The sequence below is a fragment of the Lutjanus erythropterus genome, chromosome 19 (genome assembly GCF_056507025.1).
Source record: "Lutjanus erythropterus isolate fLutEry1 chromosome 19, fLutEry1.hap2, whole genome shotgun sequence".
NCBI lineage: Eukaryota > Metazoa > Chordata > Actinopteri > Lutjaniformes > Lutjanidae > Lutjanus > Lutjanus erythropterus.
Window position 1 is genome coordinate 23,691,590 of NC_139335.1, and position 14,065 is coordinate 23,705,654.

A 14,065-nucleotide genomic window follows, 5' to 3' on the forward strand; every position below is an offset into this window, starting at 1 on the left:
CATGTTTCTTTGTTGGACAGTAGATTAGAAACTGTGCTGTAACATAATTAAACAACTTTTTGGTCTGCACCTCTGTGGAGAGGTCAAGCTCATGGGCAGCTACCGCAGAGCCCATCGCCACTGCGATAGCAGCAGATGCAGCGACTCGTCCCTGCCTGTCTCGAGGCTCCACCCGATCAGCAGGAAGAACCAGGAAATCCGGGGCAGCCACAGGACGGACGTAGTCGCTGGGAAAAACTCCTGATTTTCCGTACACAGCCCCGAACCGCCAGCCTGCACACACACACACACACACAAACACACAGACGCACATGATAACACACACACACAGGAGATACAGTCACTAAAAGGTTCATATGCAAGAGAAGAAGCCTATGTGTCACACAAACCTCAACTGACGCATGCAAATCAGAAAAAGCCATAAATCATGACTTAAATGTTTTTTTTGTGACCAACCAACAGGACAAAATTAAAAAATACTCTGTTCATGTTTTTCAGGTTTTAACCCTGGATTATGTATTATGATGCCAGTTGGAAATTAAGAAATTTTATCATAAAGAAAAGACCAATTAAATATAACTGAAAGAATTTTTCAAGAAATATTTTCTAGGGTACACTTCAGGGTGCATATCCTATAAGGGTAGGGAATTAACCTTTGATCAAATTTATTATAATACTCATTTAAAATGTTCAATTACCTTACCAGTTTCAGTGTTTAATTATTTGTTTTATATTTAAATGCTTGTTTTCAATTTCCTGGTGTATGTCCTTTCTTACATATAGTATGTTGCAACCATTTGTTGTGTTGCTGTCATCTTTGGCTCACTGCTTGTGTGTTAAAATAACATAAAATAGTTATCAATGCATTTTACAGCCTGTCTTAAATTTGTTTATAAATCTAAATACACAATACCAAAAAATGTCACGTGAATCCATGGTACAGTGTTACTTCAAGGCAAAATGTACATCCAGCTTGCAAAATGACAGAAAAAGTCATTTTCAGACCATTTCTGTGGAGAGAGATGATAGAGCTGGTTTCCATAGGCCCCTGCCTCTTTTACACCATAATGGAAGATGTGTTGTGTGAGTGTACCTAAAGGCAACACTGTACCATAGAGGGTTATGTCAACAAAAATAAGTAAATCCTCAATTCTCCTTTAAAACATCCAGGAACATTGACATTAAGGCTCAACTAAAAAAACTCAAACCCAAACCACACAGCAAACACACACACTCAGAGATACACACACAACAGATCCCACCAGGCTGTAACAGCCATGCCAAACCCACCAAATTCAGGAGTGTCTCTCTTTAGCTCCTCCAGAAGCATGACCTTCTTCCTCACTATGCAGCCGTAGTGTTTGCCTGAGCGCACGCACGCACATGGACATACACACACATACAGCGTGACACACATGGCATAAGGCACATAGAAGCAGAGACATACTGTACATGGTTCACAGAGGCAGAAAGCAGGTCTACAAAGATATCACTGGGCAAGTTTTGTGTGCTTTTGTGTGTGCGTCTCACCAGCCTCGAGCCCATCCATGTGCTGCAGTCGGATGATGTCCCCTTTGTGGAAGTTGAGCAGAGACCTGTCCTCAGTAATGTAGTTCCTCACTGCCACCATGTACTCTGAGTCCTGACAGAGACACGACATGTTTGACATTGATGTGCTGAAAAATCCCCAAACTTCAGCCATTAAAAGTTGTTTAAGGCATAAACTTCCACCCTTCAACTTCCACTTCACTAGAGCCCTGATGTTTCTGCAGGCTGTTCCATAGTTTGGGAGCACAACTGAATAAAGCTGCATCTCCAGTTTTCTTTTTGGTGGAGTTTTGGGTATTTAGATAGCCAGCAGTAGAGGATCTAAGAGTTTTTAGGGGAACATAAAACACAATGAGCCAGTGCAAAGTGGCTAAAACTGGAGTGATATGTACTCTCCTCTCTGTTTTTGTTAACAGTCTAGCATCTGAATTTTGGATCAGTTGTAGCCAGTGGACTTTTTTTTTTTTTTGGAAGACCAATAAGAACAGCATTAAGGTAGTCCATTCTGCCTGAAGCAAACGCATGAATAGTTTTTCAGCATCTTACTGAGTCAGGAATGGCCGTACCTTGGTAATATTTCTGAGGAGGAAAAATGCCACCTTGGTCAACTTATTTATATGGGTAGTGAAGTTTAGTTCAGAGTCTAAGAGAACACCCAGACTCAATAAGGCCATCTGATTGCAAATGGGCCATGAAAACCAGGACATATAGACAAAGGATTAATTTAGACTGAAGAGTTGGAGGCACAGAAACCCCTTTTGTTTCAATGGGTGCTACTGGTAATGCATTAAACATCAATGGCTAAAAAGTAATAATTAGTAAAACTAATACTGTGAGCAATTTTGGAAGAATACTTTTACTTTACTTACTTTTTTTTTTTTTTGTATATCACACAGACACACACCCACACACATACACCCTCTGACCTTCTTCAGCTCCGTGAGGAAGAAGTCGATCATGTGTTTGACCTGCGGGGCCTTGGCCGAGAACAGGATCAGCTTCTCGTTGGTCAGGTTGAACTCCAGCATGTTCTTAGAAGGAATTGACACAAACAGGATGTCCGAGTAGCTGCGGAGGAAGCGATATGCAAAAACCAGGAAGTCAAATATGGAGTTACAGAGAAAGAGAAAGGAGTGAAATCACCGCAGCACCGGACACAGGGTGTTGAAAAGGTCACCTTACTAACTTTTCATGGCATTTTATTTGAACTTGAACTTACGTGATGGCATAATTGCATTTACAGGCAACTATCGATGGCTAATTTCAATTTGAAAGGCATCACCTGTAGGGCCTCAGCACTCTGAAGTAGTCTGGAGCATTAGAGCTGCTCCTCACCATCTTCAGCAGCTTGATGCCTTTATGAGACACAGACAGCACCTGTACTCCTGTCCCCACACTGCCCTGGAACACACACACACACACACACACACACACACACACACACACACACACACACACACACACACACACACACACGAAACTGAGCACAGGAACCAGGCCAAGGTTAATTTAAGTTACCAAAACTGGACTAAAAACTAAAACTGGATTAGAATAAACATTATAGTAAGACTTCAGAAAAACTTTAACTTACCAAAACAATATTGAGTACTTAAAAAAACTAACTAAAATACAATAAAATAAAATATACAGGCAGGGATAGACAGTAATATTTTAAAGTACTATCTCCAGGGTCACCAAACCCATAAATTTGGTGGCAAAAGCACATTTCTGATGGCCCAAATGTAAACTTATGTAGAAACATAAGAGAAAAGGCAGTTTAACAGAACTTAACACAGCTTTCCGTGACTGTGACACATGCGTTGTCCACCTTTCCCATGAATTGCGATGTGGTGTTTCAGATGAAAAATGGGCTAGTTGAGGAAACTGGCAGCACACACTGCAGTACATTACATCCTTAGATGTATCATGTTCTAGCCACTTAAACTCCTGCTTCCATCATTTTTGTTGCCGTTTTGTTTTTTCATTGTATGTCTTTTGTGGTTCTGGTTCTTCTGTAAGGATCGTGTTAGCAGTTTGAGTAGGTTTGGTAAACCCAGACTTCAGTAGCCCTGATATATCAGCAGCCAGCTAGCAACGAGTACTGCCTTATCTCTGTTTGATTGTTGCTTGATTGTTTTGATTGTTGTTCTGTTTAATTTTGGAGTTTTTGGAGTCATTGTGTTCCCTCATGTGTTTTGTATTTACTTCCTGTCCAGTGTCTTGAACTAAATCTTGCCTGAGAGTCCTAAAATAAATAATTAAAAATAATAAAATAAAAAAAAACCCAACAATAAAAACTAATGACAAATACAAAACCATAACAACTACAGGCACACATAAAAATGGTCAAGTGCCCATTTAACCAAGTAAAAAAAGGAAGCTGCTTCAGGTTCATTCTGCACTTAAAGAGACAAGAACTCACAGAGGCTGGAAAGAGGCGGGAAAAGTAAATATCCCATGAGTCTCGGGCCATGGCGACCACTTTCTTCTTCACGCTCTCATCATGTGTTCCTGAAACCTGATCCACTTTGTTCTCAGCTGTCAAAGACAGAGAAAATATTTTAAAGTGATCAGATCTTAAAAAATACTGTCAAAGGTAGGGTCTATGAACTATTATCCCACAGAGTAAAACTGTTTAAGGATACGTGTTTCTTTTTTACCAAATAAAGCTTTCATCTTCTGTCTCTCCTCGTGGGTGATACGGATGCAGGCCTCAGAGAACGTGTCATGTACAACCTGCAGAACACAAACACATTCATATAAAGTACCTTAAAGTGTACCATCTGATGTTTTCTTTTACAATAATGACAATGTTGGAATATACATTAAAAGGACTACTTTTAGTTACTTATTTTTTGATAAATCATCTTAACTAGCTTAATTAACATAAACTGGACTCACAGTAAACACAACACAACTATACCCACACATGTAATGGTACACAAAGAAGACATAACCAGCCATAAAACTAGAAAAAATATGTTCTTTATTAGCATTAGACCCTTTATTAGACCCTTATTAGGCTTCATTAGAGGGTAATTTGGAACACATTACAACAGAACTGTACTATAAACTGAAGTGTATTGTTTTCCACTTTTAGACTCTTAGTAGACTTTCGTGTGGCTTTTCCACCAACATGGAACTGTTCCACCCAAACCAAACTGGTTCTGAATCCAAAGATCTGTTTCGCAGCTGAAACTAAAAAATAGCAGGTTTTCCTTGGGAACCAAAGTGAGCGTATCATATTTTGCTCTAAGAAAGTCTAACAATCATCTAACAGTGGGAAACAATACACTTTGGTTTATAGTGAAGTTCTGTTGTAATGTGTCCATAATTAGCCTCTTATAAAGTCTAATGAGGGTCTAATACTATCTACTTTATAGCTTTTGTCTAATTTAATACAAAGTACAGTTTGTTATGTCTTATTACTGTTCTGCAAAATACAGTGCAACCTATAATAAACGAAGAAACAAGTGAATGTAAATTAATGATGAGCACATATATCAACCTGTCTGAAGATCAGGTCCAGAATCAGTGGGTTGTTGAAGGTCTCTTTAGGATAGAAAACCTACAGACAAGGGTCAACAAAAGGAGTATTTATTATGGAATATGCTGACATTAGAGCACTGTGATGAGTCTCATGTTCAGTACAAGATGATCTGCGATGAGTGTGCAGTTTTTACAGTGTGTGTCATTTGTGGTATGTTACCTCCTTCCTCATGTAGAGTTTCCAGGGGACGTTGGAGTAAGTGTAATATTCATCACTGGTCCTGCTGTGGAGTTGAGTCTGAATGATCTCCTCCTCTACTGGCAACTCTCTAGAGACTGAAAACACACACACACACAAGGATTTTTGACTCCTATCACTTCCCATACAGTTTATATGCAAGTGTGAAACGAATAAAGAACTATATTTATATCAAATAGTGTGTGAAAAGTTCACCTGGAGGAGGGGCGGGGCTTATGTTGGAGCTAGTTGACCCTGCAGGGCGAGATTTGATCGTCTTGGAAACCTTAAGTCCTCCCTCTTCTTTATATTGAGAGGACTGAGGCTTCTTCTGACTCTGAGACATTAAAAAACAAAGGTCAGATATTTTGTGTGTGTGTGTGTGTGTGTGTGTGTGTGTGTGTGTGTGTGTGTGTGTGTGTGTTCTCGGTGCAGAGTTGGGGTACCGGTTGTGGTGGGTTTGCCATCTGATCTTTAAGGATCTCCATAGCTTCGTCATGTGGGTCTGGCTTCTTCGTAAACATCTTTCCATCACCTTTCCTACACACACGCAAGACAAGACACATGACAAGAAACAAATAAGTACACAAACAAAATACTGTATCAAAATTTATGTTAGGTTAAATCATGAGCACGTTACCTTTGTGATCCATGTCCAGTAGAAGTTGTTGTACCGGCGGGCTGGTGCTGCTTGATGATGTCTTTGATGTCGTGGCTGGGATCCATGCGCTCTGTGTTAGTCGGACTGGATCTGACCACATCCTCAGGAGGGGGGCCACGTGTTGGACCTGGAATGTCACTTTTCATTAGATCAAGTTCAGCAGCTGTTGGATTACATTTCTGTTCTTTCTACATGACTTCAAACATGTAATATTTAACATTTCTGTATTAAAGTGTCTAAAAATGCTAGACATATTTTAAGTATGTGTTTAGCACTTAGTAAATTCACATACCATCCACAAATGATCAATAATAATGTTGATGAAAAACAAAGTTTAGAAAATTGTTAAGAAAACAACTGAAAATGATTCATTCAAAAAGAATACCATCCTCCTATCATGGAAAAACTTTAGCATGACACACCAGCTGGCTCCATACAGAAAAATAGAACTATCAGAGTAAGAAGACAGCTGTCCGTACCCGCCTTCTTAATGAAAACACCTTAAAACTATATATTTTTTATATCATTAATTTGCGGGGAAGGGTATTTTACCCAGTCGGACTCAAATGGGGCATGTTGAGGCTCATGGTGTCTTAACCTCTGAGCCCCCTTAAAGGGATATGTATGGGCTTCCTGTGCTCAAACACAATATTTTTATTTCATACAGTGGGCTTTCCGGCCTCAAATCAAAATGTTGCTTCACTGTTATCATGGCATTCAAAACACATAGCAAATCTGCAGATGTTAATTTCACCCTGATAGAATAAAACATACTTGTTTTTCGCTGGACAGCAGCAGGCTTGTATGGCGACTCTTCACTCTCTTTGGTCTGCAGAAAAAAAAAACAGATAGCAGTTGAGTTATCGCTTGTGATATGACTTGTGTTAAGACAATATTCCTGATTTGTATTCATTAGGGCAGGTCTACTCATACGTATGGCCACAGCACAATGTATGTGTGTGTTCACTCACAGGGCTGGGTGTGTGATGTTGCTGTGAGGGTGGTGACTGCGGGGCCGGGGCAACGGGGGGGAAGGAAGACAACATCTGCTGCTGGATTGCAATAGCCTGCATGGTCATCTGCTGAGCCTGCAATACATACACACCCAACATTTATATGTATTTCAACAACAGTATACTTTCATTTGAATGTATACTCTTCCTTTTATTTCTAATATTACTCATTCACATGATGGATATATGGCTTTATAACATTTATCATCAAGGTTATCATTAACTACCAGCTAACTAAATATCATTTAGTATCAACTTTTCTACTATTGGTTTTCAGTATCAACTATTAATGTAACTTTATTTGTTTAATGTTGAAGAAATATTTCAGTCATTTTGGAATCAATTTACTTTCTTGATGAGAGCTAGATGAGAAGATTGGCACCGCTCTCATGTCTGCACTGTAAATATGAAGTTGCAGTGGTTCCGTTTCCAGTCTTTATGCTAAGCTAGGCTAACTGGCTGCAGCTTCATATTTACAGTACAGACATGAGAGTGGTAACAATCTTCTCATCTAACACTCAGCAGGAGAGTTAATAAATGTATTTCCCATAATGTTGAGCTGTTCATTTAATACTTGACACAGCTGAATATAAGTTTTATGGTCAACATTTGAAGGGTCAATTTATTTATTTCCACAAATTTTAATATAACTCAGACAAATACACCAACAGTAGTGTAAATATCAGAGGTGTTCAGAAGAAGGATAGGTGACAAACCAGAATGATAGCTTGCTGGTTGATGATGGCCTGCTGCTGTTGAGTCAGCACCGCCTGCTCCGATCCTAGAGAAATATAAACATGTAAACATAGATACATGTAGTAAAAATGATTTTGTTGTAGAAAGACAGTAGAAGCACTGCAAAAGAGTGGACTCCTCCATTTCAAACAAACCACAAAGCGGAACTAACAAAGTTCGATACAAAACAAATCAATCAAATATAATTTATTGTAACTCCACCATGCCTACACGCTTCAGGCCAAACATGCTGGAAAACCTAACGCACACCTGATTATTGTACCTGGCACACCTGTCATCACATGCATGCCTGGAACCACAGATGTGGCAGGGAAAGAGGGCACCCCAGGCAGACCGGGGACATTAGCTACATTAGCATCTCTGTCAGCTGTGGGGACAGCAGTGGGTGCACGAGCGGGTGAGGGGGTGGGTGCAACACGTGTGGCGGAAGCGGTGGTAGAAGTAGTCTGCTCGTGGTAGGGTTGTGTGGGACGGTTGTATTGGTGGTATTGTTGCTCCTGCTCTTGTTGTTGGTGTTGTTGGTGGTGATGGTGGTGGGAGGGGATTGGCATGGCAGGGATGGGTGGCATCATTCCTCCTGCTACTGGAAGCACTGGCACGGCTTGAGGAGTGACAGGCAGCGAACAGGGTAAGAATTAGGAACAATGCTGCTGCCAGGAGTCTGCATCTGTTTTAAAGGAGCAATATGTAACAACTGTGTGTCTAAAATGGGTCCAAATAGTGAGATGGAGCCACAGACAGTATATTAAATAGGTTGAAATCCTATTTAATATGCAATCTATGGATAAAGCGAGTTGTTTCCTCCCGCCTCCTGCTCCATAGACTTGAGGAAGCTCAGGCAGGCTGCGGGAAAACTGCAGGAATGCAAGACGAGCACAACATTGTAATTTGGCAATAACAAGTAACAACTAGTCCTCAACTGTAAATCGATCAGCTGTTTATAACTTCCAATTGTCTGTCAATGTAAAGTTCAGCCTGTTCTTCTGAAAATAAAACTCAATACACACTCTGGAGTTTGAGTTCAGTGACTGCCTGCCAGACTCTATTAACATATTACTCAATTTAACTGTTACAAACATCTGCTGCTTCTGTTTATGAGTCGTAAGATGATTTCTTACAACTAAAAAAATAGAACATTCTGCATGAATGTTAACTCATATTAAAGTGAGACGGACAAACAATAACACAAGTTACAGGACAGAGTATATCATCTCCTCAACCTCTGATGACATGATGTCTGATATTGTTGCCATTTTATGATATATTATGGTAAATATATTACGGATTTCTACTTCAAATTGACTTAATGACTATTTTCATTCTGGGTCAGCAAGACAAGATAATCAGCACTTTAAAGAGTAAGACCCTCCAACAACAGTTAATGGGCCACTTTTGACATTTTACATGTTAGATTTATAGGCAGCATTCTATGTATATTTGATCCTATTTCTTAATTCAGGATTAATATGTGCATAGATTTTGCTCTATTTATGTTTTTAAGTTTATAATTATTAAAAATACTGGTGAAAGCTTACTTTTTTAGTGCCTTGATATGATTTTGAACAATAGAGTTTATTGTTCAATTGTAAATAATCAATCGGGCCCTATTTGGTTTATGACCAGATACCTGCAAAACTTCTTACTGTACTTTGGATTCAGTGATAATCAGAAAGGTTGGCATGCTAACAGGCTAAAATAAGATGGTATTATAGCAAAACATCAGTGTGTGAGGATGCTGATGTTTGCTTGCTACATATTTTCTGTACTGACATCTAGTATAATGAGTTTTTAACTCATTAAAAACAGTCACAATTTAATATTAATTCCTCTATATGACCTGCATAAACAAATGAGACCATTTGTGAGAAGACTATATGTTTCTATACAGTTATTCTTTATCATAATCAGTCATGTCCTTCATCACTGCTGCTTGTCCAACAGGTAAAGACTGTCTGATGACTGGTATAATGGGTGACAGGACTTGACAGCTGGACAATCAGAAGCTTGAACATTTTCACTGCAATTTTTTTTAAAGACAGAGGTGAGAAAATGAGTTTTAAAAAGTAATAAATATTTACGGATGTTTAGAAGAGTGATGGTGAAATGTGAGGTTTGCTCAGCCACAGAGACACGTAAGCTATAGAAAGACTGGCGGTGGCAGATAAAGAACAGTATGTGTAGCAAAGGAGAGAAAGAGAGTGACAGATGCCTATAGAGACCAAAGGAGTCATGTGTGGTCGTAGTGAATGGCCGTCTATGCATTATCTATGAGGTCAGACTGCCTCTAAGCAACAGATTAAGGTTGGTGAACTGTGCACCTGACCCTTTACACTTCAGTCCTGTTCACTGCCACTTTAGTCCTCGGGAAATAATTACAATAATAAATGTATTTCTAATGATCTTTTGTTTTCTGTCTGTGACAAGCTGTAAAATAGACAAAAACTAGAAATAATACGTTCTTTATTAGACAGTATTAGACCCTTTATTAGACCCTCATTAGACTTTATTAGAGGGTACTATACTGTAAACTTCAGTGTATTATTTCCCACTGTTAGACCCTTATTAGACTTTATTAGAGGATAATTAGGGACACATTACAACAGAACTGTACTGTTAACTAAAGTGAAATCACATATCTGCTGGTTGAGACACACCTTTGACTGGTCCCACACATACTGTTATAATGTTTCCCTAACTACCCTCTAGAAATCCAATAATGTTCTAATACAGGGTCTAATACTGATAAACAAAGAACACATTTTCCACTTTTTGTGTGATTTGATATGAAGTACAGCTTGTTTCAAGTGGGACTGCTTAATTCTGCTGTTGAGCAGATATAAATAATTACCCTAGTAGTGAAAACATTTGAGACTTGGCAGTGTCTTTAGCATTACGGGGAAGCCTGGGACTAATGCCGAGGATTTAGAACCAACTTAGAACAAGCTGAATTATTGATGTCAGTGGAGAGAGAAAAAGAAAGAGGCTTGAGTGGCGGGACAAAAGAGCGGCTTGAAATGAAAAAGTGGACCAAAAAATGAAAAGGAAACAGATAAGCCTGCAACGACATGCAGTTGAACACAACGGAAAGACACCAAATGAATTAACAAAAATACAAATCTAATGAAGAATCTGCACTAATACTACACATAACTAAGAGGATATATACGCAGTAACTGAGTGTTTTACCTCCAGGATGTATACCAGGTGGATAAGGCCGGCTGGGAGCCGACTGACTCTCCCCCTCTCCTCTTCCTCCTCCTGTGATGCCTATACCTCCTCCTCCCTTCATCCTCGCTGACAGACTTCCAGTCTTTTCCATGTCCTGGTGGCCAGAAAGAAGCAAGCGAGAGAGACTCAGCAGATGGGAAAGGACGATTGTAGACGTGGAGAAAGTGGAGTTTGAGAGACATGAAGAGTTTGGTAAGAGGTGTGTGTGTGTGTGTGTGTAGAGACTAAGTGAACAAGAGAGAGGGAGTGGATTGTATTGGTTGATTCGGACCCTCTAAGAGGAACTGAATACTCCGCAGGAAGTACCGTACACCCTGGAGGAGAAGCTCCAGCATGAGCATGACTCTCTAACCAAACTCTCTCCAACCTGACAACAACCACTGCCTCAACTCAACACAACCACATCACTATTTTCCCTGGAAAGAAGCTTTAATGCACAGATAAGTCAAAGAATAAAGACCTGCATGCATAAGCTCAAATTTATTCAACAGAAAATCCAATCTTAACAGCCACACCGTTTGACTGATAGCTGATAATGAAAACCAAAGACCCAAACTTAAAAAAAATGGACTCTAAAAAACAATTATGGATGGAGTCATTTTAATTTGAAATACTATCTCTGATAACTGAATTTCTTCTTGTTTCCTTGCAATGACAGCACCTTTTGACTTTTTCTTCTTTTACTGAAAAAACATGAAGTTGTCCACGGGACAGTATTACCCACAGAGCTCTGCATGTGTGCTGCCTGCTGTTACAGTCAAATACGGTAGGTCGCCCAGTAACCTAATCATCCCTCTTGTCTGCTCCATTCATACACAAACAGAAGCAGTGGATCACATGTTCCATCCATCCATCAACACTTGCTTCCATTCACACTCAGATGGCATGCATTTCATTATGCACCTCAGAGCTGCATTTAAGGTGAATTTCCTTCACGTATTAATCTGTTTTTAGAAACAGCTTTAGAAATTGCTTGGTTTGTCCAACAATCGTAAACAAAGATATTTAATTTACAGCTAGAAGAGTGCACTCGGTAGACTGCATATCTCAGCCAGGGAACTTGAAAAGAGCATTTAGATGTAAAACATTTGTAACCACCAACATTTTGATTAGTAACTGTAATTAATCACATTTTTTCTCAGTGACTGTCACATTTACAATTACATTTATTTTGTCATTTAATTATATGTAACTAGTCACATGTTAAGTAGTTACTCTCTAGCACTGCAATATTATGGGACTAAATGGCACAAATTCTACTGCAGAAAGGAATTAGTTCCTATGTGAAACTGATCACAACAAGGTCTGTGGATTATCTTGAGCAACCAGGTCATGATTCCTGAAAAGAGACATTGCTGTTGATTTTTGCAGGGTATTTTTTTGGTGCTTTGTGGAGCACAGGACTTCTGCCATCTAGTTCCATTATATTGGAGAGAAGGCAGAAATCTCTATAGCCAACATCTCTAAAACTAGGCAACTCACACTGAAACAGCATGGATTGATAAATAGCGCTACAGGCCAGAGGAAAAATGCATTGAATGAAAAATGAATTTTTGGTTTTGGGGGGGACTGTCCCTTTAAATTCAGTTTCTGAAGAAACAGGATTTACCAACGGTGGAAGAATTATTCAGATCCTTTATTTCAGTAATGCATCATGTTCTATGATATAGATTTGTAGTGTTGCTGTCCTGTGAAAGCCACAAGTCAACTTTTCATGAGCTCAGAGAGAGTTGTGTTTTCAGCTTTGTGACAGTGCATTTACCGGCTAATCTGGGAGGTTTTTAAAATAGTTTATTTAGTTTAAGAAGCAGGAGAATTCTTGAACCCATGAAGGAAAAAAGAATTCTTTTTATTTTAGAAAAACAGTTGAAATCCAAAATCACCAAATTTGAAGATTTTTGGTTTTCACTGGACAGGAAGGGTATGAAAAATTGTAATAAAAAAAAACAACTTGAACTCCACAATGGCAGTAAATAAATGCAGTCTCTGCACCTTCTTGCAATATTTTACTGCATTTCATGATGAACCCAGCTAATTAATTAATCAGCTAATGGTTTCAGCACTAACATATTTCTGAAGCAGAGGACAAAGTGTGGTTAAGATGTGCAGTTTCTTGTAGATCAGTGTCGGTACTCACTATGCTGCTGTCTGACAGCACAGGGTCAAACAGACTGTCCAGGTAGCGGTCCATTCCTCTCTGAGTCTGTCCGTCACTGAACGCATCAGACTCTACTGGACACAGATAGATAGCAGAGAAGGTTTAAACATGGCTGTACACTTTATATTCACATCAATTTATTTTATATTATGTTACAAAGGATTTATACACTTGCTGGTTGCACAGTTCTCTCATAAGATATAACAAGCAGTTCTTTATATATTTCTTTAAAATATTCTTAATTGGACAGTATCAGGCTCTTATTAGATTTTATTAAAGGGTAATTAGTGACCAAACTGTACTGAAAACTGGTGTATTATTCTTCAGTGTTAGACCCTTATTAGACTTTATCAGAGAGTAATTAGTGATAGAACTAAAGTATGACTAACTTGCTGATGCTTGCTGATGCTTTTCATATTTACATATGTATGTAAGGGTTAGGGCAAACTTGTGTCTGTGTCTTTGTGTGCATGAGTGTGTACCGTGGCTGAAGTAACCGTCAGAGTCGGGCAGACTGTAGGCTGGTCTGTTGCTGCTGACAGGAAAAGCAGAAGGAAGCTCCTCATCTGAGTCAAAGCCACTGCCAAACAGAGCACTGAGAGGAAAGGACAGGACAGGTGGTAAATGAGAGGTGAAATCATGCCTTTGGCGTAAATATACACACCTCATATATTTTCACATGCATGTATTTGTGAGTGTTTCGTGTACTGACAGGCTGGCATTAGCTCGGACTCGAGCGGGGTCGTCAGTGCTGATGATGAAGTAGCTTTTCTGCTTTGGGAAGTCGGTTGGAAGCTCCAGGTCAGCAATCAGGTCCATCACGTAGTCATGACCCGCTAACTCCACCCACTGGCCATGCTCCTTCATCAGAATAGAACTCCCCTTCCACCATTCAGATATTCCCCTTGAAGCAAGACCACACGCTTCAAATACCTGCTGCCTGTATTTGTTAATACTGCATTTACATCATTGTG

At 39.4% G+C, this 14,065-nt stretch overlaps 1 protein-coding gene across 2 annotated transcripts in view; it reads right to left on the reverse strand.

Annotated features, from left to right (window-relative positions):
• myo15aa (myosin XVAa) overlaps positions 1–14,065 on the reverse strand; it is a 41,130-nt gene that overhangs the window by 6,235 nt on the left and 20,830 nt on the right. Inside the window, exons 30-49 of one of the 2 annotated variants that reach the window (XM_084743755.1) lie at positions 13,804–13,995; positions 13,574–13,686; positions 13,071–13,165; positions 10,892–11,027; positions 7,968–8,306; positions 7,666–7,730; positions 6,908–7,024; positions 6,711–6,765; positions 5,916–6,063; positions 5,722–5,815; positions 5,492–5,612; positions 5,258–5,373; positions 5,057–5,116; positions 4,209–4,284; positions 3,971–4,086; positions 2,831–2,949; positions 2,475–2,616; positions 1,531–1,642; positions 1,291–1,365; positions 71–273 (exon numbers count right to left, since the gene is read on the reverse strand). In XM_084743755.1, the coding sequence (XP_084599881.1) occupies positions 71–273; positions 1,291–1,365; positions 1,531–1,642; positions 2,475–2,616; positions 2,831–2,949; positions 3,971–4,086; positions 4,209–4,284; positions 5,057–5,116; positions 5,258–5,373; positions 5,492–5,612; positions 5,722–5,815; positions 5,916–6,063; positions 6,711–6,765; positions 6,908–7,024; positions 7,666–7,730; positions 7,968–8,306; positions 10,892–11,027; positions 13,071–13,165; positions 13,574–13,686; positions 13,804–13,995 (2,494 nt within the window). Of the gene's footprint in view, positions 1–70; positions 274–1,290; positions 1,366–1,530; positions 1,643–2,474; positions 2,617–2,830; positions 2,950–3,970; positions 4,087–4,208; positions 4,285–5,056; positions 5,117–5,257; positions 5,374–5,491; positions 5,613–5,721; positions 5,816–5,915; positions 6,075–6,706; positions 6,766–6,907; positions 7,025–7,665; positions 7,731–7,967; positions 8,307–10,891; positions 11,028–13,070; positions 13,166–13,573; positions 13,687–13,803; positions 13,996–14,065 lie in introns of both variants that reach the window. The other variant, XM_084743754.1, reaches the window with a different exon arrangement.